This window comes from Physeter macrocephalus, chromosome 21 (assembly GCF_002837175.3).
Source record: "Physeter macrocephalus isolate SW-GA chromosome 21, ASM283717v5, whole genome shotgun sequence".
NCBI classification, from domain to species: domain Eukaryota; kingdom Metazoa; phylum Chordata; class Mammalia; order Artiodactyla; family Physeteridae; genus Physeter; species Physeter macrocephalus.
This window is the reverse complement of record NC_041234.1, coordinates 126474-149521: the sequence shown is the minus strand read 5'-3', so window position 1 is coordinate 149521 and position 23048 is coordinate 126474. Positions and strand designations below refer to the sequence as shown.

The following is a 23048-nucleotide window of genomic DNA, read 5'->3' as shown; positions in this document are numbered from 1 at the left end:
CCCACCCCTCTAGGTGGTCACAAAGCACCGAGCAGATCTCCCTGTGCTATGCGGCTGCTTCCCACTAGCTATCTGTTTTACGTTTGGTAGTGTATATATGTCCATGCCACTCTCTCACTTTGTCACAGCTTACCCTTCCCCCTCTCCATATCCTCACGTCCATTCTCTAGTAGGTCTGTGTCTTTAATTCCCGTCTTACCCCTAGGTTCTTCATGACATTTTTTTTTTCCTTAGATTCCATATATATGTGTTAGCATATGGTATTTGTCTTTCTCTTTCTGACTTACTTCACTCTGTATGACAGACTCTAGGTCCATCCACCTCACTACAAATAACTCAATTTCGTTTCTTTTTATGGCTGAGTAATATTCCATTGTATATATGTGCCACATCTTCTTTATCCATTCATCCGATGATGGACACTTAGGTTTTCATAGTTAAGTCTCCTCTGGGGAGGAACTGCTGTGTACTCAGCCCTATTTGAGAAACTCCCTTTTTCTTTTCCTTTAATTGTTGGTTTTTACATGGTGTGATATAAAATTAAGAGAGAAAACAAAAAGATGAAAAGCTGTAATATAAAGGCTCAAAGTACCGGTATTATTTAGGTGAAAGGTTATTTGATAGACTTAAATGTTTCTTGTTCTCTGTCCAGAAAACAGAACATGTATCACAGCAAGAGTTTCATTGGGTGTAAGAAAGCATACTAGAATATGTGCTGGAGTACTTACATGCATCAAAATGTAGTAGGATATATAAATTCCGTTTGTAATTATAATTTTGTCAAGTTCATTGTTTATAGTTTAGCATTACCTGAAAAGTTTAATTACATTAAATCCCAAGGGATAATCCCAGTTATTTCATTTAACTGATATTTTCATAGGGAATTTTGCTCTGATAATGATCTATCATTGGGGCTTATCATTTATTTTTTTTACACAGAGAATATTGAAATAGGTTCAGAGTTCATTGACCAAAATACTATTATTAATACCACTGATACCGAAATTGAATTCCCTCATGAAAATGAAGCATTTAGGGGTTCAATTTATTATTAATATTATTTTAGCTTGCTGCTTCATTCCACAATATTCTGAGTGGGAGAAAAAAAGCAATTATATCTTTAAACTGTTTAGGAATTATCTGAGGATTAAAATTTAACTGGCTTTTTTCCTCAAACACTTTTGTATTTAATGGTTATTATTTAAGTATAAGGTATCTGTTACATATTTTATTGAAACAGTTTACATGAGCTTGTAGCCTAACATTTCCAAGTGCCAAGTTGAATAAATATTAAATTGAGGATATCTTAAAAGCACTCAAATAAGCAGTTTTAAACTTTTTTGAGTCACAAGCCTTTTGGAGGGGTATAATCGCTTTGAGAGTCTGATGGGCCATGGGCCCTCTTCTCAGGAAAATCTGTACCTAAGTTTGTCTCTAGTTTCAGGGAGTTTTTGGAGTCCCTAGACAATTCATCTCTTCTCTGCACTCTAGGGTCAGTTTAAAACCTCACCTCAGGTTACCTTGTTGATGTGAGAAACATCCTTTTAGGTACATTTATAGAGAGAAGGCATAGACATTTAACAGATCTATTTGGAGAGTCCTTTAAAATCTATCTCGGGGCTTCCCTGGTGGCGCAGTGGTTGCGAGTCTGCCTGCCGATGCAGGGGACACGGGTTCGCGCCCCGGTCCGGGAGGATCCCACGTGCCGCGGAGCGGCTGGGCCCGTGAGCCGTGGCCGCTGAGCCTGCGCGTCCGGAGCCTGTGCTCCTCAACGGGAGAGGCCACGGCAGTGAGAGGCCCGCGTACCACAAAATAAATAAATAAATAAAATCTATCTCGAGGATTTTTTTTTTTTTTTTTTTTTTTTTTGTGGTATGCGGGCCTCCCTCTGCCGTGGCCTCTCCCGCTGCGGAGCACAGGCTCCGGACGCGCAGGCTCAGCGGCCACGGCTCACGGGCCCTGCCGCTCCGCGGCACGTGGGATCCTCCCGGACCGGGGCGCGAACCCGGTTCCCGTGCATCGGCAGGTGGACGTGCAACCACTGCGCCACCAGGGAAGCCCTCGAGGATTATTTTAAAAGTAATATCCTTGGGCTTCCCTGGTGGCGCAGTGGTTGAGAGTCTGCCTGCCGATGCAGGGGACGTGGGTTCGTGCCCCGGTCCGGGAGGATCCCACATGCTGCGCGGCTGGGCCCGTGAGCCATGGCCGCTGAGCCTGCGCGTCCGGAGCCTGTGCTCCGCAACGGGAGAGGCCACAGCAGTGAGAGGCCCACGTACCACAAAAAAAAAAAAAAAAAAAGTAATATCCTTAGTCGCAAGGGCATAGTCTTTGGAATTTTTTTTTTAAGCTAAGTGAACCATTGAAAACCTCTATTGCTACCAAATGGGTGACTACTTTTTTCCTTTTTTCTTGGGAAAGATTTTCCTTTAGGATCTGTAAAAGTTCATGGTCATTCTAGGATGTAATGATTTTCATTAAGGGATTAAATTCCTTTGCTTCGTGTGGTAAAATCCTGATGAACTTGAACACTGGCGGGAGGGAGTATTCTAACTGGATTTTGAGTTAACTCAGTATTTACCAGATGACTTATACTGAAAAATCTTTTCAGAGTATTTTTAGTAAATACAGTGCTTTCGGATTTTGTAGGACATATAGGTCATCATTTAGATTATCATTATATACAGTAAAGTTATAAAAGATGAATCTGAACTCCTGGGCATTGTTTAGAAGTTAAATACTCAGCCATGAACCAAAATTCTAAAAGCAAACAATTCTAGGTTTCAATTAAGATTTCTTTACTGTGCACTAAACACTAGAAATCTGATTGTGTCTATGTCAGTTTGTATACTGTGTGTAAGAATATATGCATTTCTTTTGTAGCCACGTCATGAATATTTTAATGTCCCTGTGTACTAAATGACTACTCATCATCGTGTATGCAGAATTTCACAGAGGAAATAGAGAGCTGATATGCTCGTGAAAGAAAATATCCTCAGCTTGGTGACTGATTATCTTGTATACTAATAATAGAACATTTCAGAACCATTACCTTTATAATTTTAATAATTTTCCTGTTTTCATCCTCTTTTCTGTTTTATTTTCATTCTATATGTGATCTTGATATAGCTTTTCCTGCTTGCAGCTGGTTTAATTTCTTCTTGAAAAAATGTGACCTATGACCATTTTGAGTAATGTTTCATCTTAAACACATGTGTCATCATTTATGAACCGTCTGTGATTAATCGTGTAAGAGGAATACCTAGCAATTGTTAAAATGTTTACCAAGGAAAATATAGCTGAAATGCTAGGGTAGAATAAGCAATGCCATAATATAGTGTGGTTTGGTCTTCAAATGTTGGCGGGGGGCGGGGGGAGCTATATTTAGGGTGATTAAATTATAGTCTATATGAGCAAACATTTTCTAATGCATCACATAAAAATGTATCTGGAAATAATACAAGAAAGTAAAATCTGTACTGTTATATAATATTTAAGGTAAAACTTTCACAGTTTCTAAGAAATTTATAATGCCACATTTATTCAATCACATTTGTGCTATACAATATCACACAGTCCCTTTAAGAACTATCAGAAAGCTATGTCAGAAAAGTCTCTTCTGTAATATCTATTGTTCAATAGTAAGTAGTCCTTTCAAAGTATTAATATGGGCTTTATTTTATATCGTTAAGATTCTAATATTGCTTAAATACTAATATTTTACTAGTTATGGTTTTATAATTGTCTGCATTTACTTAATGATTTGTTAAATATGGTTTTATATTTCTGAATATGAAAACCTTTAATAGTGATCATTTTGTGTATACTTTTAATAAAACATGCAACATATATTATTATAAAGGGGAAGTTACCAAATAATTCATTGTTTATGTCTAGAGAGTTTAAAGCCCGAGTTAAGTAACCTATCATTAAACAATACATTCAAAAGATGCTCAAACTGATTTACCATTGAAAGAAGACCAGTGAAAATGTGTATAAGGCAAGTATGCAGATCAGTTGTTTCCATTCTTACCATTCTCACTGTACTACATGACATTTGAAGCACCTGGGTGGGCAGTCAAATGAGAAATTGAGCATTATATGATAGTATTGGGAAACATTGGTCTTTCGTTTCGGTTTTTTTCCTCTGTCCCTCCTCCAGCCCTGCAACATGTCATTCATGTGGGGTTTTTTTGTTTTTGTTTTTGTTTTTTTGCGGTACGCGGGCCTCTCACTGCTGTGGCCTCTCCCGTTGCGGAGCACAGGCCCTGGACACGCAGGCCCAGCGGCCACGGCTCACGGGCCCAGCCGCTCCGCGGCATGTGGGCTCTTCCCGGACCGGGGCACGAACCCGTGTCCCCTGCATCGGCAGGCGGACTCTCAACCACTGCGCCACCAGGGAAGCCCCCATTCACGTGGTTTTAATGCTGCATAAATATGCATTGTCTCATGCCTGTTTGCTTTGGATGCTGTGTGCCCAGCTGTAACAAGATGTTGCTTCTTTTGTTATTTGTATACAGCTGCTTGCTTTAAACTAGTAGATTCTGAAATACCTTTCTTTGCATGTCTAAAATAAAAGTATTGCATGTACTTTGTCTCATGTGAATGACTTTTTTCTTCTCCATCCTTTTGATAAATAATATATTTCATATTTTAATTTTTCCAGGTAATTTAAAAAAATTGTCTTTTAAAAATAACAAAATTTACTAGTTTAACCATTTTTAAGTGTACAGTTCAGTAGTGTTCAGTATGTTCACATTGTTGTGCAACAGATCTCCAGAAGTTTTTTTATCTTGCAAAACTGAAACTCTGTACCCATTATAGACAACTATTCCCCACTTCCCCTCCCCTCAGCCCTTGGTAACCAACCACCTTTCTACTTTCTGTTTCTGTGGATATTACTAATTCAGATAGTAGTTTTTCTAGGTAATTTTGAGCTACAATTTCAGTGTGAACATGTGAAAATTAATTTTATATTATAAATACAACTGATTAAAAAACTCTAATGTACTCTTTGTATAAGTCTCAAAGGAAGAAAATGTGTAAATGATTCTTTGAAATTAGGCCTTTCAGAAAGGACAGATACTTTAAATAATGCATATTTGAGAAGCAACATGGTTCTCTTCAAGAAATGCTATATAAGATTGCAGGCAGTGAACACATAGGGGAAGTCTGACCAGCTCCAGGGAATAGGATAGGGGGACATTTTTACATGGATAAGCTAAGAATGTTAACTATAGAATTCAATGTAGGCAACCCTTTAATAAATACATTAAAGGTTATATGATGTTTTAAAAATTATTTAACATTAAATGGAAATGATTCTTTTTAAATTGTCCCCTTTATTTAATACGTATGTGATTCAGATGTCAGTCTTGCAGTGTATTTAATGTTTAAGGCTAAACATTATAAATGAAAGAGATTGGGCTTCCCTGGTGGCGCAGTGGTTGAGAGTCCACCTGCCGATGCAGGGGACACGGGTTCGTGCCCCGGTCTGGGAAGATCCCACATGCCGCGGAGCGGCTGGGCCCGTGAGCCGTGGCCGCTGAGCCTGCGCGTCCGGAGCCTGTGGGAGAGGCCACAACAGTGAGAGGCCTGCGTACCGCAAAAAAAAAATAAAAAGAGATTGGCTTTCATCATTCTTGGGAGTGTTGCATCACTTCCATTATACTTTCTTTTAAAGCTATATCATGAAAACTCTGAGACATACAAAGAGAGTAGTATAAGGAACTGTCATGTACACCACTCAGCTCCAAGAACCATCAACTCAATGCTAGTTTCATAAATCACCACCCCACCCTGCCTTTTTTTTTCCAGCTCACCTTTTTTGCCTATTTTACAGCAAGCCCTAGACATCCTATCATTTCATCTTTAATACTTAAGTATGTATCCCTAAGAGATGAGTACCACATCCCCCAAAATTAATAGTAATTCCGAATATCTTATTCCTGGTTGGTTTTTTTTTCCTAATTGTCTGAAAAATGCATTTTTATAATCGGTTTGTTAGAGCCAGATTCCAAACAAGGCTCACATTTTATCTGGTCTCTTTAAGTCTCTTAATCTTTAACAACTCCTCTGCTTTTACCCTCCTTTGCCTTTCTTTGTTAAACTGAGTCCCCTATGCTGTAGAATTTCCTCCATTCTGTGTCTGGCAGATTATAATGGTGATGTTTAACTTGTTTTCTTATCCTCCATGTATATTTAGGTCTGTAGCCTGGTTAGGTTGAGGTTCAATTTGGAGGGGGGGGGGCAAGAATACTTCATAAAAAATAGCCTTTTTTCACCAAAGCTGACTTTTACCCATTTTTCATTAATACACAAACATACTAAAAGGTCATCATATGAACTTTATATAGAGAGCTGGTTTATAGTAAGGCTAAATACCTTCATTTAGATTTCAGTTGAGCAATGTATCCGCTAACATTTTTTGAGCACTTTCTGTGAATCAGGCACTAAGCCTTATCTCCCTTAATCTCTACATATGAAGGTAAGTACTATGATCCTTGTTTTCATAGTATAAGGAATAAGGAAACAGACCAAAGAGTTTAAATAATTAAGATTATTTCATGTAGTGCTTTACATACAATTAAATCTAATGTATGGATTTATGGTTTAATTAATTTTTCTTTTCCTTGTTTTGTGCTGTACCACAATTAGGATGCAAAAGTAAGTTATTTGGGTACAAAAATTGTTTTCCTCTGTTAAAATCTAGTATGCCTTTTAATTACAAACTTGTTGCTAGTAATACCTGAAATTTGACCTAGTTGTTCCTTTTTTATTTTGTGCCGTGCAAAATTAGACACTTTGGAAAAACTTTTAATTTTTTTCTAGTATGCCTGCTTTGTTTAGTCTTCTTTTGACATTTAAAAATGAGTATTGGTTGTTACATAGAACAAAAGGCACTTTTGTCCCAGATCCCAGAGCATTCTTTCTGTATGTTGCTTCCACTGAAACCATTGGTTGCTCTGGGGACGTCTGGGAAGGTGAGTTTCTGCAGCCTTGCTGCTGGGGACATTTAAGTCCAAAACTGAGTAAAAACTCAGAGAAGAATAAATACATATGACTTGAAAAAAGAGCAGGGAAAACAAAATATGTGAAGAATGGGGAGAACTCAGGGGGGTTTCCCTGGTCTTTATTTAGGGGAGATTTTGAATTTTAACACTAAGGTAACTTACCTTTCCTGTAGAAATGTCAGGTAGCTGTCGGTTTGCACTGCGTTTGCAGTGGGCTTGACTGCTTTTTGTGTTACAGCAGTGCAGCCCAGCACAATTGGTAGGTAATCAGTAGGTATTTAATGCATGCTGAAAATATCCTCCTGTGCTCTCTGATGTTTGGGGCACAAATCGCTAAATAAGCACTGGCTCTCCACAGAAGTGCCCATACTGCTGAACTGCTTGCCTTCAGCGTTCTCTGAAACTTGCACGCCCTTCCGTGTCAATTTCACATTCTCAAGCCTCCCTGGATCTGCTTACCAGAGTCTCACATTTTCCCTCCACAGGAAGCTGAAACCCCACGTAGCGTTCTTGAAGAAATTGGACTGACATAACTCTCCTCCCCTGTTGATGACTTCTTGTGGCATTTCACACACTGTAGATGGTCACTGCCTTCATGTCCATGTTAGCTAATGGTGTAAGATGACGTCTTGTCAGTATTACTGTTCTGCTAAGCTGCTTCATTCAGGCCTACACAATCTTTTTTTAAAGGGAACTTTGGTTAATCAAGTGATAACAAGGGACTTAAATATGAATTAGAACGAATGCAGGAAAAGAAAGGTACTTTTTCAGGCTATTTTAAAGTTTATAGGTCTGTTTATCTTGAATAGATTATCATTACCTTGATTATGTGTATCTATGAATATGACACAATCAGGCAATATAGATTTATTAATTACTGTCTTTGGCAAAAATGTTAAATTATGTGAAACCTGGTTTTATGAAACCAAAGACTAGTGCATTTTAATATATATGCGAATAAAGGGAATTGACATGTCACATATCAAATGAATAAAAATTTCACTCTATGTTGAAACTTTAGGAAAAAAACAAATGTATACCAAAGACCCTTATTAGAAACTAAACACCTTAAAACAAAGGGAATACACAAAAGACTAATGGGAATGATGCTCTTTTACACTAAAAATTATTTCTTAGGCATTCCAGACCTGAGACGAGGAACAGAGATCAGCTGTTTCATAACAGTAAGCATGTTATTTTTAAGGCCAAGGAACATTTGACTCCTGAGATAAGTTTCTTGTTGTCATAATCATTTAGTCACTTAGTTGTATTGTTCTTGATGCCCCCGAAATAAAATGGAAATGTTGACTTACCAGGGTTTCTTAATAACAGTATGTTACGGAAAATGTTTTACTCCCTTCACAAAGTATTGCATAAGTCACTGTTTAAAGCACGAATATTCCTTCCAGGGTGCTTGTTACAGCCAAATTTATTTTACTCCCCTATTGCTTCCCTCCACTTAGAAGTGCAGCAAACTTTAGGGCAGCTTCCTTCCCTTCTATGGCACTGCCTAGTTATTGGAAGTCATAAATATAAAAACAGATACCACCTCTCATATGAAAGTGTGAGTTGAATGAGGTAAAATGGCAGTAGCGGGCTCTATATTTTTAAAGGATGTACAGTTGTTTCAATGTCACTTTTATACATACTTCTATGTATGTAAACATGTCTTCACAGTTTACACTTTCATTTGTATCTGCTGGGCTGGATTAAGCTTTGTTGTGATTGTGACCAATATTCAGGCCACGTGAGCACGTCTTATCACATCGCCAATTAGTTGTAATAAATGTTCAATGTACACCACTGTCGTGTGTTTTTATCTGTCTCTTTCCAAAAGTTTGTCAAATTATGAAGAGCTGCTGAAGGAAGAATTTAAAGAAAAAATTTTTTGAGTAAAATGTTGAAAATTCACCCACATTTGAATGTGGTGGTGGTTAAAAGCACATACAAGATAAATGGCGGAAGATTTAAGGAGTCTTCATGTACTTCAAGCTCATTAAAAAATAACGTGGAGTCCATGCTACTGAGAGCTTATCTACACATTTATTTTCAGTCAATAAATACTGCTTTTAAAACCTTGATGCAGTTGACTTTCTCTTTCTGAATGAGCAACTCAGATCACTCCAGGTAATCAAAGGTATTCCAAATCAACTGGAGTTCCCCGCCGCCCCCGACACTAACTGGAGGTGCTAGCACACGTGCTGAAATGGACGGGTATGTGCCGACTACTGCCTAGTATGGGTAGCAAATCAAAATTTTGGTTATCATGATAGTTAAGGGACTGCCTATTAACTACAGATAGGAAATGTCACATACAAAAATGTGGATTTTTTTTTTTAAAGTATACTCTGATTTCTGGAAAAAATAGGAAAACAATGAAATGAGGATATTTAAGATCAAGGAAACAACTACCATCAAACGAATCTGCTAGTCTGCTAAAAATAGGTATGTGTGCAATTAAAAAAAGGATACGTATAGACTTAAAGAGCCTCCAACATGCAGCTATCTCTTCACTGAAAACAGGCATATGGCCTTCTGCTGGCAATGTAGAGTTGGAATTTTTGAATCATAAATAGTAATCAAATTGTAAGGTTAAAAAACGCATTAATAAGTCTAAGTTCAAGATGGACATTTATCAGGATAATGACCCAGTCAGTGGTTTAAAAACTTCCTTCCATCCCTCTCATACTACCCATTAACACTTCAGGGAAAAGTCACCAACATCTCTACCTTGAGGACAAGCCGGTGTTCATCTCGTTTTTTCCTCCATGAGCTATTAAGATGAATATTCAGCTTTGAATGTCCACATTTAATTGTGTATGTCTTGGCTGTATTTAGAAAAGGACTGAAAAATTTTGAATTTACTGAGAATTATTCAGCATTTGTGAATCCAGTAGATACAGAGAATTTTCAATCATTTTTAGGGTAGAGGCATTTAAATTCTGGAACAAATCAAATTTTCTTTTTCTTTTTTTTGGCCGCACCACATGGCCTGTGGGATCTTAGTTCCGCGACCAGGGATTGAACGCCGGCCCACGGCAGTGAAAGCTCTGAGTCCTAACCACTGGGCGACCAGAGAATTCCCACAAATCAATTTTTAAAGTAAAATGTATGCCGGACCACATAATTCCTTTCCTTTAGACTACAGATGAAAGAACTCATTTTCCACAGACACCACTCAGAAATCCCAGTCTTGAAGAAATTTCTTTTCCTATTTCTGTTAAACTCAGTATTTTGTGCATCCTTAAGTCCTTATTTCCAAATCTCAAGTTGCCAAATGCCACATACTTGGAAACTCGAGATCTCCAGTACGTCAATGGAGAGGAGGTTACTAAGAAAATAAAAAATTTGTAAGGAAGTATGAGAGCATCTTTTCTTTTTTATGATCTGAAACCTAAGAATGATATTTTGTCTTAAGCTTTTTATTTATTTTTTGGGCCATGCAGGATATCTTAGTTCTCCAACCAGGGATCGAACCTAGGCCCCTGGCAGTGAGAGCGTGGAGTGCTAAGCACTGGACCACCAGGGAAGTCCCTAATTTTTTTTTCAAGCAAGTTTCTGTGACCACGCTTTTACCAGAATTGCTTTTAACACCAGGCATATTCAGTAGCCACGAACTCTGTAACACTGTAAAAAAGACGAACATCCTAATGGAAAACTATGGGGTAGGAGGGAGGGGAAAAAATTGACTCCACCCTTTAGTACTTTAAGAAAGTGAATTTTAAAGTAAAAAAGCTATTCGGCTATTAACATGTAAAAAATCCAACAATTAATAATTTGGGGCAAACAACCAAACTTAATGCCCATTAAATACAGAAAAAAGTGTTTGGCTTAGCCAGTATGTGCAGAGATGAATAAACACATAAAATTTACCAAACCGGCAAAGGTTACAGTAATTTGGTGCAGGAACAGCAAAATTTATTGTTGACGGTAAATTTTTTTGTAGTCTTTCTTTATGGAGGGCAATCTGGAAAGACTTCTGTATTCGTATTTCTTGATGTAATTTATCCTAGGGAAATGACCAGTAATGTATGAAAGTATTTAAGGAAATCCACCACAGGATTGTTTATAGCACAGGATTCTTTAATAGTGCAAAACTTAAAATAATTTAAAAATCCAACAACAGGGATACTGTTGAATAAATTGATAGATCCACACTATGCAGTGAGTGGAAATAACAGTAACACTAGGGCTTGATGAAACAGGACAATGTTTGGTGTGAAAAAAAGCATATTCAACTGCAGCCATATATGTTATCTTTGTGTAAAAAAAATGTGTATACACCCATAAGAGAAAAAAAAGACTTAAAGCAATGCTCCAGTGTTAACTGGTTATCTATAAGGGTCAGGATTATAAATAATTTCTGTGTTGTATACATTTTATGTTTTCTATAGTAAGCACACTGTGATTACCAGAGAATAAAAGTATTTTTAAATAGGGTTCCAGGCTACGTAGGCTTTTGCCAGACTTGCTAACCCACATGAGCTGAGAGCCCTCTATCCAACTACGCAGCCGCCATAACAAATAAGGTGTACAATCACTGAAGGACACGGTAAGTTTATTTGGATGTGGGACTGCAGAGTTCAGTCTCGGCTCCCCGACGTCCTCCTGCCGCGGCTCCTGGACCTGGAGGAGCTCCGGCTGCGGCTCCGGCAGCTGCGGCTGCCCTGGCCACGGCTGCGGCCCCTTTTTCTTCCCCTGCTTCGGGAACTGTGCCTCTCCCGGCTTTTGGACGTGTGCTTGTGAGATTTCTTGCCCCCGTGGCTCCTCCTCCTCCTGCTCTCGGCCTCCCCGTTCCTCTTGTAGCAGTGGGCCGGCCCGGGGCTCCTCCTCCTCCGCGGCCTACTGTAGTAGTCGTCGTGGCGGCCCAGCCGCTCCCTCCTCTCTGAGTTCTTACTGAAGCAGGAGCCAGTCCGATCAGGAGACAGGTACATGTCTCGGTTCGCTTCCCAAAATTCATTGTTGGGATTTCTGAACACGTGAAGAAAGTTGCAGTGCTTCCCTCTTGGACACTGCTGTATTTCAAATAAACCTGCAGTGGCACAGGGAGGAAACGGCATTTACTGCTGGCACTTCATCCTTTTCAGAAGGTACATTTCTGATGTTCGCTTGTGATAGGACTATTTTCTCCTTACGTACACTGATGTCATAGTTTGGGTTCCCTGAATTTCAAAAATATTCAATGCTCTAACAAAGGGCACTGTGAAAAGTAACAGGTAAGAACTTTTAATTAACCAGAATGCCCCGTTCCCCTACTGGATTATGGTGTGGAGTGCAACTGAACGAATGGCGGCCACATTATTTTTTCTAGGGTTTTACCATCCTGCTGACTGACAATGTAGATCCCTAATTAACAACACCCTGGGAGTCCCCCTGGCAACATGCTTTGAGGGCACGGTGGTGGGAGGACCAAACCACTGACCCAAAGAGGAAGATCCTGTATTTTCTTATACTTCAAGAAGATGATAAACACTGGCCTAATACTTTAAATTTACCAGGTGCTTTTAACATGGAAGATTTTTGTCAAAGGTGAAAAATACTTGAACAATTTAGAGAACTTCTGGGGATTTTCAAACTTTTTTAAAAGCTGTGAATTCCCTAAATATGTAAAAGAGTTAAAAGTGAAATACCTCCATACCACACACTATATACAAAAAGTCAGTCAAAATGGATCAGAGTCCTAAACATAAGCTATGAAACTAAAACTCTTTGAGGAAAACATACAAGTAAATCTTCGTGACACGGGCTAAGCAATGGATTCTTAGATATGACACCAAAAGCACAAGCCAAAAAAGAAAAAAATAGAAAAATTGGACTTGCTCAAAGTTAAAAATTTTTGTGCTTCAAAGGACAACATCAGCGTGAAAAGACAACCCACATAATGGGAGAAAATATTTGCAGATCATATCTGCGATAAGGGACCTGTCTGTAGAATATATCAAGAACTCTTACAACTCAATAAGACATATAACCTAATGAAAAATGGGCAAAGCATCTGAACAGACATCTGTCCAAAGATGATATACAGTGGCCAATAATCCAATAATAAGGACACGACAAAATGCTCATTAGTTACTAGGAAAAATGAAGCTGTTATTTAAAAAATAACAAGTGAAATAAATAGTCTCCTGCTTTGGGGGAGTCAAAGTCACACTCAGAAGCACCTCACTGAAATGGAGAAAACAGACCCATCTCTTTCAGCACCCCAGTCTTTAAATCAGGCATAATGGTTCTTCTGGTTTGCCAAAGCAAGGAATTCTAAGTTCCTTTTTTTTCTCCCTTCAAATAAATGGTTTTTAAGTGAGAGCATCCATTAAGACCGGGTTACCGAACATTCAAACTTTATAAATTATAGATTTTGAAATAAGAGGTTTTAAGCAGGCGAGAGTATAAAGCAAAGCAAAGCAAAGCGAAGGGTAAGGGAAGTGGTCCCCTAAGGCACAGGCAGCTCCTCTCGTAGCTCCCGGAGCACTTCAACAAGAAAGGGTTCGGCGAAGCCCATCCGATAGAAATCAAAACAGAACAGAACGAGCCCTTCAAAATTGCGAGCTACTCAAAGGACTGACTCATTTCCTGACTTGGCAGCTACTGTCTGATGAGTCAGCCTGACTGAATGTGCCCTGACCAGGTTCTACAGCTATAATCAATCTTAACGACACAAAAGCTTGTATTTCAATAAGGCAGGAAGTGTCATAGGTAATGTTTTAGGTGGCAAAGATGACAGAAGGTTCATTAGGGATAAAGATGGGAAAAAAACCCAGCTCAAGTGAGGAGCCAATGAATAGAAAACACTTCTGAGACCGCAATCAGGAGACGGCGTCTCTGATAGACACAACTTCTCAGGCTTCCTGCAGAGCCCACGACTTCGAGCACTGACTCTGTCACCTATACATTGTGACCCCAGTCACCTCATCCACAAAGTGACCCACAAGGTCGGTTACAGGTCTAAACTGTGATGTACTGTATATAATGATCTTTGCTCATCTACCAGGTGAGGCAAAAGCTATGCTTCACACCTTTAAAAGGTTGGTTTTTTCCCTAAAACTATCCCTTTATATGACAGTGGAACAGTGGGGAAAAAAGTCATGTTGTATTTTACCACAAATTGCCATTTTCCATCGGGTCACTGGGCAGAATTCGCACTGAAGCTGTCGTCCTGCGTACCACCGTCCATTAAACAGAGAAAGGGCTGCTTGGCATTCTTCCTCCCTTTAAACCACAAATTAAAGGATGCACTTTAGAGTAACTTTCTAATATGCAGATGAACCCTATTGTTAATTAATCCTTGTATTTGTTTACTGTAGGACCACCTAGTTCACTGCTTTTGTGCTACCTAAGGAGTCCTCATTACAGCATTCAAGGTCCTGAAGCTCACAATTTATTCAGGAATCTTTTCGTTTTTTAGTTTTTTTAACTAACCCTCCCAGAGGTTTTGATGCAAGGAAATCGACTTGAGTCAAAGCTTCTTAAACCAAAAGACTGGACCATTAAAAATGCGGAAGTGTTTTCCGTTGTCGGTGCCTGTTCCTTCTCGGCTCAGATCGCCGTCCTTCCTATTATTCAATACAATGGTTAATTTATCCCATCAGCCACGGCGGCACAGGCAAACAGCAAGACGAAAAGAAACAACACACTACCTACTTGCTCTCTTAGCGGGCCAAATGCACACTGAAATTATTTGGGGCTTTTATTTGGGGTTCTCTATTCTAGTTAGCCCTTTTCAGTTTGTGTTTTAATTTTAAAATTATATAAGTAAAAAATTAACTATATTGCAAAAAATTAAAAACTCTCTAAGTATACGAAGAATGAAATACCAATGTATAATTTTCTAATCCTTTCCATATTTCTAGGTCAGCTCTTAATATTTACGTTTTTAAAAATACCATGCATATGAAAGCTATATATTCAGTGGAAAAATCCCAGATGTCAATGTAATCACAACACTATGTTGTGACAAATGTGAAGATGTTTATGTTCAGAATACTTACGATTGATACTGAACATACACATTGCCCCTCAGGTGAGGTTCCAAGTTGCAGCTGACCTAAGGAGCAATGAAGAATTGCATCATTAAAAAACAAACAAAACAAGACAAAAACCTAAGGAAAAGAAGCCCTCCAGTCATCAAATGCATTTTTTGTCCAGGCCAACATTACCAAAAGTTGTCATCAATCAAAGACTCCAAAATTAAGATACTACCCTACTCTCACGTCTATTTAAGGCATACTTCAGCAGATGGTAGTGTTGCAGGCCCCAATTACCTGATCCCTGTTGATCCTGATTCTTTTTTGTCCAAAGACATGAAATGTTTCACATATGCACAAAAATACAGAGACTATTTTAAAAAAAGAAAAAAAAATACAGAGACTAGAAATCAGCCCCTATATACACCACCCAGATTTAACATTAACATTTTCCATTTTTGACTGAGAATGTTTAAATACCTAAAACATGGAAGACCCAGTTGAAGCCCTTCCATCCTATTCTTCTCCCTCCTCCATCACATAGGTGAACACTATCCTGAGGTTGGGTGTAACCTTCACATTCCAAACACACACACACACACACACACACACACACACACACACACACACACACCCCTAATCTCCACAGACACAATACCCACAGCCATACATACACACAGACAGGCATATACACATATATGTGTGCCATAAAATACATACATATATTATGTATAGACATACAAAGAAGTATATGTCTGTTATGTACATATGGGTATACACATATTTATGTACATATATGCTAAGAAACACATATATATATTGATAAACAATATACAGTATGGCTTTGTACATTTTAAAATTTTATATAAATAATATTTATTTCACATCCTTTTTTCAAGATGTAATCATGTAAACTTAACGACTCATTTTAAACTACTGAATACTGGCTTTATCAAATTATCAAATTTATTTATCCACTCCTCTAATGATGCATATCCAAGGTGCTTCCAATTTTTCATCAACAAACAGCTATGCAGTCAGCATGCCTGAACGCGTCTCTGGGCGGTGGGACTTTGTCTAGTGTGCATGACCGGAAGTAGTATGCTGATTTGTAGGATCCATGTACTTTCAACCTCACTAGGTACTGACAAACTGCTCTCTAAAGTGGTTTTACTAATTTACACAACCTCGCCCATGCTTGATATCAGAATTCGTAATTTTTTGCCCGACGGGTATGAATAACATCTCATTTTAATATGCACTGTTCCCATTACTAGTGAGGTTGAACATTGACCATATGTCTTAAAAAATGACAAATCTGATTTCGTTTTACATAATGGTATAAAACGGGCCTCAAATATTCATACTAATGTTTAGCATTTCTTTTCAAAATGAATCTATCAATATAATTTTACAACTTAGTTGCAGAGTATTTTTATTAGAGCATCCCAAGAGAGGCAGGATGCGTACTGACTGACACCATCCTTAGAAGGAAGGCTGGGGGGGTTTACCTAGTGGCGCAGTGGTTAAGAATCCACCTGCCAAGGCAGGGGACACGGGTTCGAGCCCTGGTCCGGGAAGATCCCACATGCCGTGGAGCAACTAAGCCCGTGCGCCACAACCACTGAGCCTGTGCTCTAGAGCCCGTGAGCCACAACTACTGAGCCCGCGCACCTAGAGCCCGTGATCCGCAACAAGAGAAGCCACTGCAACGAGAAGCCCACGCGCCACAACGAAGAGTAGCCCCCGCTCACTTCAACTAGAGAAAGCCTGTGCGCAGCAACAAAGGCCAACGCAGCCAAAAATAAAATAGATAGATAGATAAATTTATTTAAAAAAAAGAAAAAAAAGAAGGAAGACTGGGGACTTCCCTGGTGAGCCAGTGGTTAAGACTTCGCCTTCTGCCTTCCAATGCAGGGGTTGCGGGTTTGATCCCCGGTCAGGGAGTCGGGGAGCTAAGATCCCACATGCCTCTCGAAATCTTAAAAAAAAAAAAAAAGAGAGAAAGAGAGAGAGAGAGAGAAAAGGAAGACTGAAAGGCCTCAGGAGGCCACGTCAGCCACACCAGGGCCCTTAGAGATCATTTAAGCCAGTGGTTCCCAAGACCCGTCCGGGAAGATCCCACATGCCGTGGAGCAACTAAGCCCGTGCGCCACAACCACTGAGCCTGTGCTCTAGAGCCCGTGAGCCACAACTACTGAGCCCGCGCACCTAGAGCCCGTGATCCGCAACAAGAGAAGCCACTGCAACGAGAAGCCCACGCGCCACAACGAAGAGTAGCCCCCGCTCACTTCAACTAGAGAAAGCCTGTGCGCAGCAACAAAGGCCAACGCAGCCAAAAATAAAATAGATAGATAGATAAATTTATTTAAAAAAAAGAAAAAAAAGAAGGAAGACTGGGGACTTCCCTGGTGAGCCAGTGGTTAAGACTTCGCCTTCTGCCTTCCAATGCAGGGGTTGCGGGTTTGATCCCCGGTCAGGGAGTCGGGGAGCTAAGATCCCACATGCCTCTCGAAATCTTAAAAAAAAAAAAAAAAGAGAGAAAGAGAGAGAGAGAGAGAAAAGGAAGACTGAAAGGCCTCAGGAGGCCACGTCAGCCACACCAGGGCCCTTAGAGATCATTTAAGCCAGTGGTTCCCAAGACCCGTTATTAATTTTCCATGATGAATTTGATGTTTTGGAAATTTTTCTACTAAAAATTTATTAAACAGCTTTCCATTTATAACTGCCAATGTGATTAGATGAGCCTGGCTGACAGAATTCTCAACAAAAGGAAAAAAAACAACCCATGGTTAGTAGGTACGGCCTGTTGCAGATAATGGGGGTGATTTCCATTAAGCAGCCTGAGGTGTTGAAAGCAGCTCCAGCACTAACTTCCCAGAAGCAGTATGATGAAGGGACCCCATGAGGGAAAACACTGATGTAGTCCAGTCCTCGCCCTTTCGGGATGAGGAAAAGGCACAAAGAGGCAAAGAGCCCACGGCTGGTCACCACACCAGCTCCTCAGCGGTGCTTCTCACGTGGCACCGAGTCGTGTGTGGCCAGGCACTTAGAAGTACTGTGAAGACGGGAAAGTGCATGCAACAGAAAGAAAAGGTAAAGGGGAAAGAGAAATTTTGAAAGAATTTTTTAAAATCTTGAAATCAGTAGAAAGAAGGATAGCCTTGAATTTCACGAGGGCCGCAGTTGCTCTGTTTCTTGGCTGTTCCAACCTTCCACTGTCATTTCCAACTAGCAGAAAAAACTCACAGCTTTATTCCTATCTCTTTCCAAATTATGGGCCGTTTCCCCCATCCTAACATAACAAAATCATTCAGGTTCGGATCTGATCAAATCGCAGACAGCGGGAGGCTTCACTGTGTTAGGATTTGACCACTGGGCCCAGGAGCAGCAGCCATTACACCTGACTTCACGTCTGCTTTAAGGAATGTTTTAAAATAACTCTGTAATCTGAACACTTCTTTTACCCCCTATGCTGTATCGCAAACCATGACTCTGGGAACACGATGTTCAGTATGGAGAGTATCCAGTGAACAAAAACAAAGTAAAAATAAAAAAGGAAAAGGAATCAAGGTTTATGTTCTTGGGTAGCTCCAGAAGAAAGAACATGCACCTTGGGTAGAAGCTGCAAGCAGGCACCATCAACACAATACAGTAACAACAAATCAACCACCTCGGTAGGTGGAGTAAGTAGAGGATTGTCACACTCTGCTCTCCACGACTCTAGGGGAGACCGACCACGGGAGGCAGGGCATTCCGCATCATACGCATCCCCTAAGCGAACGCTTGGATACCCATCTGCAGAGGACCTTATGCAGACAATTCACAGGCTGCAAAAGAATGGGACCATAAAGGTACTGAATGGATGAAATATCTTTTCCCATCAAAACCTCAGAACCCAGGAAATGTCATGCTAGTACCTGTTTAAGATTTCAAGTAGTACCTCTACAGTACCGGCAATGAGGTGGATGGAGAGGGGGAGAGAAAGAATTAACATTTCCTTCCAATATGGCGCCAGGCCCAGCACCATAGCGCACGACCCACCCAGGCGGAGAGCCTGTGCCCTCGCTTTCCCATCCCAGCCGGTGCTTCACAGGGAGGCGAACTAGTCCCGTCCTCCACGCGCACTGCATGTGCCCACCTTGAACTGTATCACTTTCCCCACGTTCTTGAACTCGGGGAGCACATCGTCATAGAAGTCCAGGAACTGCTGGTAGGTTTCCTCTTCGCTGTACTCCAGACTTGCGTCGGGGTCATAGTCGTCTCTTCTGCACTGCTCCATCCCAAATGTCGTAAACATGCTTTTAATAAGAAGGGTGGGACTTGATGCCGGGAAATTGTGTTTACGTGAACACCTGCGTATGAAGGAAAAAATTCAGCATTCCAATGGTGAGAAATTACACATAAAAGGCTTGCTTTAAACTGTGAGATAAAGACTCAAGCAACTTAGCTGTTTCAACTGAACTGTAAGATGATAAACCCCATTCAGACTTTAAATTTGAACACTTAAAACTGTTCTAAGGGCTTCCCTGGGGGTGCAGTGGTTAAGACTCCACCTGCCAATGCAGGGGACATGGGTTCGAGGCCTGGTCCGGGAAGATCCCCCATGCCGTGGAGCAACTACGCCCGTGCACCACAACTACTGAGCCTGCGCTCTAGAGCCCGCGAGCCACAACTACTGAAGCCCACACGCCAAGAGCCCAAGTTCCGCAACAAGAGAAGCCAGCGCAATGAGAAGCCCGTGCACCGCAACGAAGAGTAGCCCCCGCTCGCTGCTACTAGAGAAGGCCCGCGCGCAGCAACAAAGACCCAACGCAGCCAAAAATAAAATAAATAAATAAAATAAATAAATTTATATTAAAAAAATAGTATCCAGGGCTTCCCTGGTGGCGCAGTGGTTGAGAGTCCACCTGCCGATGCAGGGGACGCGGGTTCATGCCCCGGTCCGGGAAGATCCCACGTGCCGTGGAGCGGCTGGGCCCGTGAGCCATGGCCGCTGAGACTGCGCGTCCGGAGCCTGTGCTCCGCAACGGGAGAGGCCACAACAGTGAGAGGCCCGCGTACCGCAAAAAAAAAAAAAAAATACTTAACTAATATGTTTCAATTGTAATTTACCCCTTTTAATAACGACAGGTCTCAAATTGGACGTCCGGGAGCCATTACAAACAGCATTCCATATATATGGAATGTAAAAAAAAAAAAGGTTCTGATGAACCTAGGGGCAGGACAGGAATAAAGATGCAAACGTAGAGAATGGACCTGATGACACGGGGAGAGGGAAGGGTAAGCTGTGACGAAGTGAGAGAGTGGCACGGACATATATACATTACCAAACGTAGGGTGGATAGCTAGTGGGAAGCAGCCGCATGGCACAGGGAGATCAGCTCGGCGCTTTGTGACCACCTAGAGGGGTGGGATAGGGAGGGTGGGAGGGAGGGAGACGCAAGAGGGAAGAGATATGGGAACATGTGTATATGTATAACTGATTCACTTTGTTGTAAAGCAGAAACTAACACACCATTGTAAAGCAATTATACTCCAATAAAGATGTTAAAAAAAAAAAACTTCGGAAAGCTGTGATACATTTTCGACCTCCTAAAAGGATGTTCGAAGTTTTCTTTTGATTTTGATATTCAACTGTGGTGTTGTAAACAGTGCTAATGTAGTGAGAGCTAAGCAGGTAGGAGTTAAGAGATACAGACCTTGGGAAATGGGGGGGGCAGTTTAGAATTATTATTGTACAACTGCTTATTTTCATTGCTCTTTGAGAATTTTCCCTCCTGCATGGTGTTTTGCCATCTCATTAAAAGAGTAACTCTCAAAGACATCATCCTGAAACACCTGCCTAGCGAAATGGAAGGAGGCAGGCTTTTAAGAGCTCTGGCTTTATTTTCTCTGTGGCTTGACCGAGTTTTCATGCTTTACCCAAATTGACAGACGCAACTGCAAGTAATGTGAACTGTTTAAAAATTCAGCTTGCTTGATTTTGCGGACCATGCATTCCCTCCAAGCTAAGATTAAAAGGCCAGAATGACTGCTAGCCTTTGCTGGTGGCACTGGTGGCACTGGTGGCGTGGGGATTGTTGAACGAAGGAGCCGGGTTCTCCTGTACCAGGGCCTATGGGAAAATGATCTGCCACCATGGGGAGGTGAGGGGGCAGGCTGATGCGAGGAAATAAGAGTTTCTCTTATTTCCTATTCTTTTCTATATTGGTGGTTAATAATTTTAAACTGTCTTGGCATTTCGCGAGTTATTCAAAGGCCCCAAATCCTGGAGGGTGGGGAGGTTTGTGCGAGTGAGGTGGGTGGGAGAATCTGCCATTCCCGTTTTCTGTTTTGAGAGTAAACAATCTTGACTAAAAGGAAAGTGCAAAACACCTTGTCTCCCCCATCGACCATGGGCCCAAAAATCAGACGACGAGTCCGTGAGGGAAATAATGAACAATTTTCTAGCCTTTGTTCCTCTTCGGCTTCAAAAAAATATTACGAAAACCATGGGTGACAGAAAGGGCTTTTACAGGGACTTAGACACCTAAGAATCACTTTCAAATAGAATTTCAAAAAAGAAACTCCCCAGGACAATTCATATACTACAGCAAATTGGGTGTTTGGGTACTTGGACACTGAATTGCAAAGGAAAGGTTTCTTAAGATAAGCGTTTGTGTTTCCAATTTCCCCCACTTGGCTCTTTATGATAACAGCTTTCATAAATAGCATAGCAGTTGAAACATTATTGGAACAGAAATGCAATTACATGCAGATGTTGTCCTGTGATTCATTGCTTTGTGCTACACACATTTTCAAGCTGGAGGAAGAACAAGCAGGTCATCAAGTAAATGCTCTCGGCTGAGCTCCACCTACTCTCCTGACTTATCTCATCTCTTCTGTAAGTGTTGCCATGATCTAGTCCTCCGTGGCCCTTCTTGGCAGCCTGTTTCATTGTGCAATTACTCCAACTACCATCAAGAATGTCTTTTCATCCAACATAAACGTTCTTTACTTAATCCAAACCTGGTTCTTTCTCCATCATTCCTGTTCCAAGCCAGATAAAAAGACCACCCCATTTATTATTATTTTTTTTAAGTTTGTCATCATTTTTACCTTTTGGTAATGTCACATAGTGATCAGAGCTATGAAGGTGATAAAATAGGACAATTGAGATGGAACCACTGGAGGTGTGATGGGTGGTGATGTCCTTTCGGGTTGTCATTTATCATGGATAGCCTCTTCGTGGAGAAAACTTTTGCATAAATTCTGAGGCTTTAGGGGTTAGCCGTGAAGATGCCAGGTGTATGTTTCCTACTGCTGCTGTAACAAATTATCATAAGCTTAGTGGCTTAAAACAGCCCAAATTATTTTTGTACAGGTCTTTAGGTCAGAAGTCCAACACAGGTCTCACTGGGCTAAAATTAAGGTGTCTCCAGGGCTGCGTCCCTTCTGGATACTCTAGGGGAGAATCTGTGCTCAGCTTCTAGAGCTCAGGCTCAGTAGTTGTGGTGCACGGGCTTAGTTGCTCCGCGGCATGTGGGATCTTCCCTGACCAGGGCTCGAACCCGTGTCCCCTGCATTGGCAGGCAGACTCTTGACCACTGCGCCACCAGGGAAGTCCCCCGCTAGAGGTTTTAAGCAGAGTATGGCACGATCTGATGTATATTTTTAAAAGATGGTTTGGGATGCTCTGTGAAGAATGGACTGTGGAGAGGCAAGGGCAGAAGTAGGGAGAGCAATTAAGAAGCAATTATGGGAGACAGAGAAGATGGCGGAACAGTAAGATGCGGAGATCACCTTCCTCCCCAGATACATCAGAAATACATCTACACGTGGAACTGCTCCTATAGAACACCCACTGAACGCTGGCAGAAGACCTCAGACCTCCCAAAAGGCAAGGAACTCCCCCCACGTACCTGGGTAGGGCAAAAGAAAAACGAATAAACAGAGACAAAAGAATAGGGACGGGACCCGCACCAGTGGGAGGGAGCTGTGAAGGAGGAAAGGTTTCCACACACTAGAAGCCCCTTCGTGGGCGGAGACTGCGGGTGGCGGAGGGGGAAGCTCCGGAGCCACGGAGGAGAGC

General features: G+C 41.0%; 2 protein-coding genes across 3 annotated transcripts in view; one reads left to right on the top strand and one right to left on the bottom strand.

Moving 5' to 3' along the window:
* Window positions 1-9046, top strand: part of AP1S2 (adaptor related protein complex 1 subunit sigma 2) — a 30046-nt gene extending 21000 nt beyond the window's left edge. Inside the window, exon 6 of one of the 2 annotated variants that reach the window (XR_003677885.2) lies at window positions 7496-9046. Coding sequence is in view for 1 of the 2 variants with exons in the window: in XM_024115271.3 (XP_023971039.1) it covers window positions 7496-7543 (48 nt within the window). In the remaining variant the exon portion in view is untranslated. The remainder of the gene's footprint in view (window positions 1-7495) is intronic. The other variant, XM_024115271.3, reaches the window with a different exon arrangement.
* Window positions 9047-10742: 1696 nt separating this feature from the next.
* ZRSR2 (zinc finger CCCH-type, RNA binding motif and serine/arginine rich 2) overlaps window positions 10743-23048 on the bottom strand; it is a 36148-nt gene continuing 23842 nt past the window's right edge. Inside the window, exons 8-11 of the mRNA XM_024115259.3 lie at window positions 19116-19329; window positions 14999-15054; window positions 14110-14219; window positions 10743-12042 (exon numbers count right to left, since the gene is read on the bottom strand). Coding sequence (XP_023971027.1) covers window positions 11594-12042; window positions 14110-14219; window positions 14999-15054; window positions 19116-19329 — 829 coding nt within the window. The 3' untranslated portion in view covers window positions 10743-11593. The remainder of the gene's footprint in view (window positions 12043-14109; window positions 14220-14998; window positions 15055-19115; window positions 19330-23048) is intronic.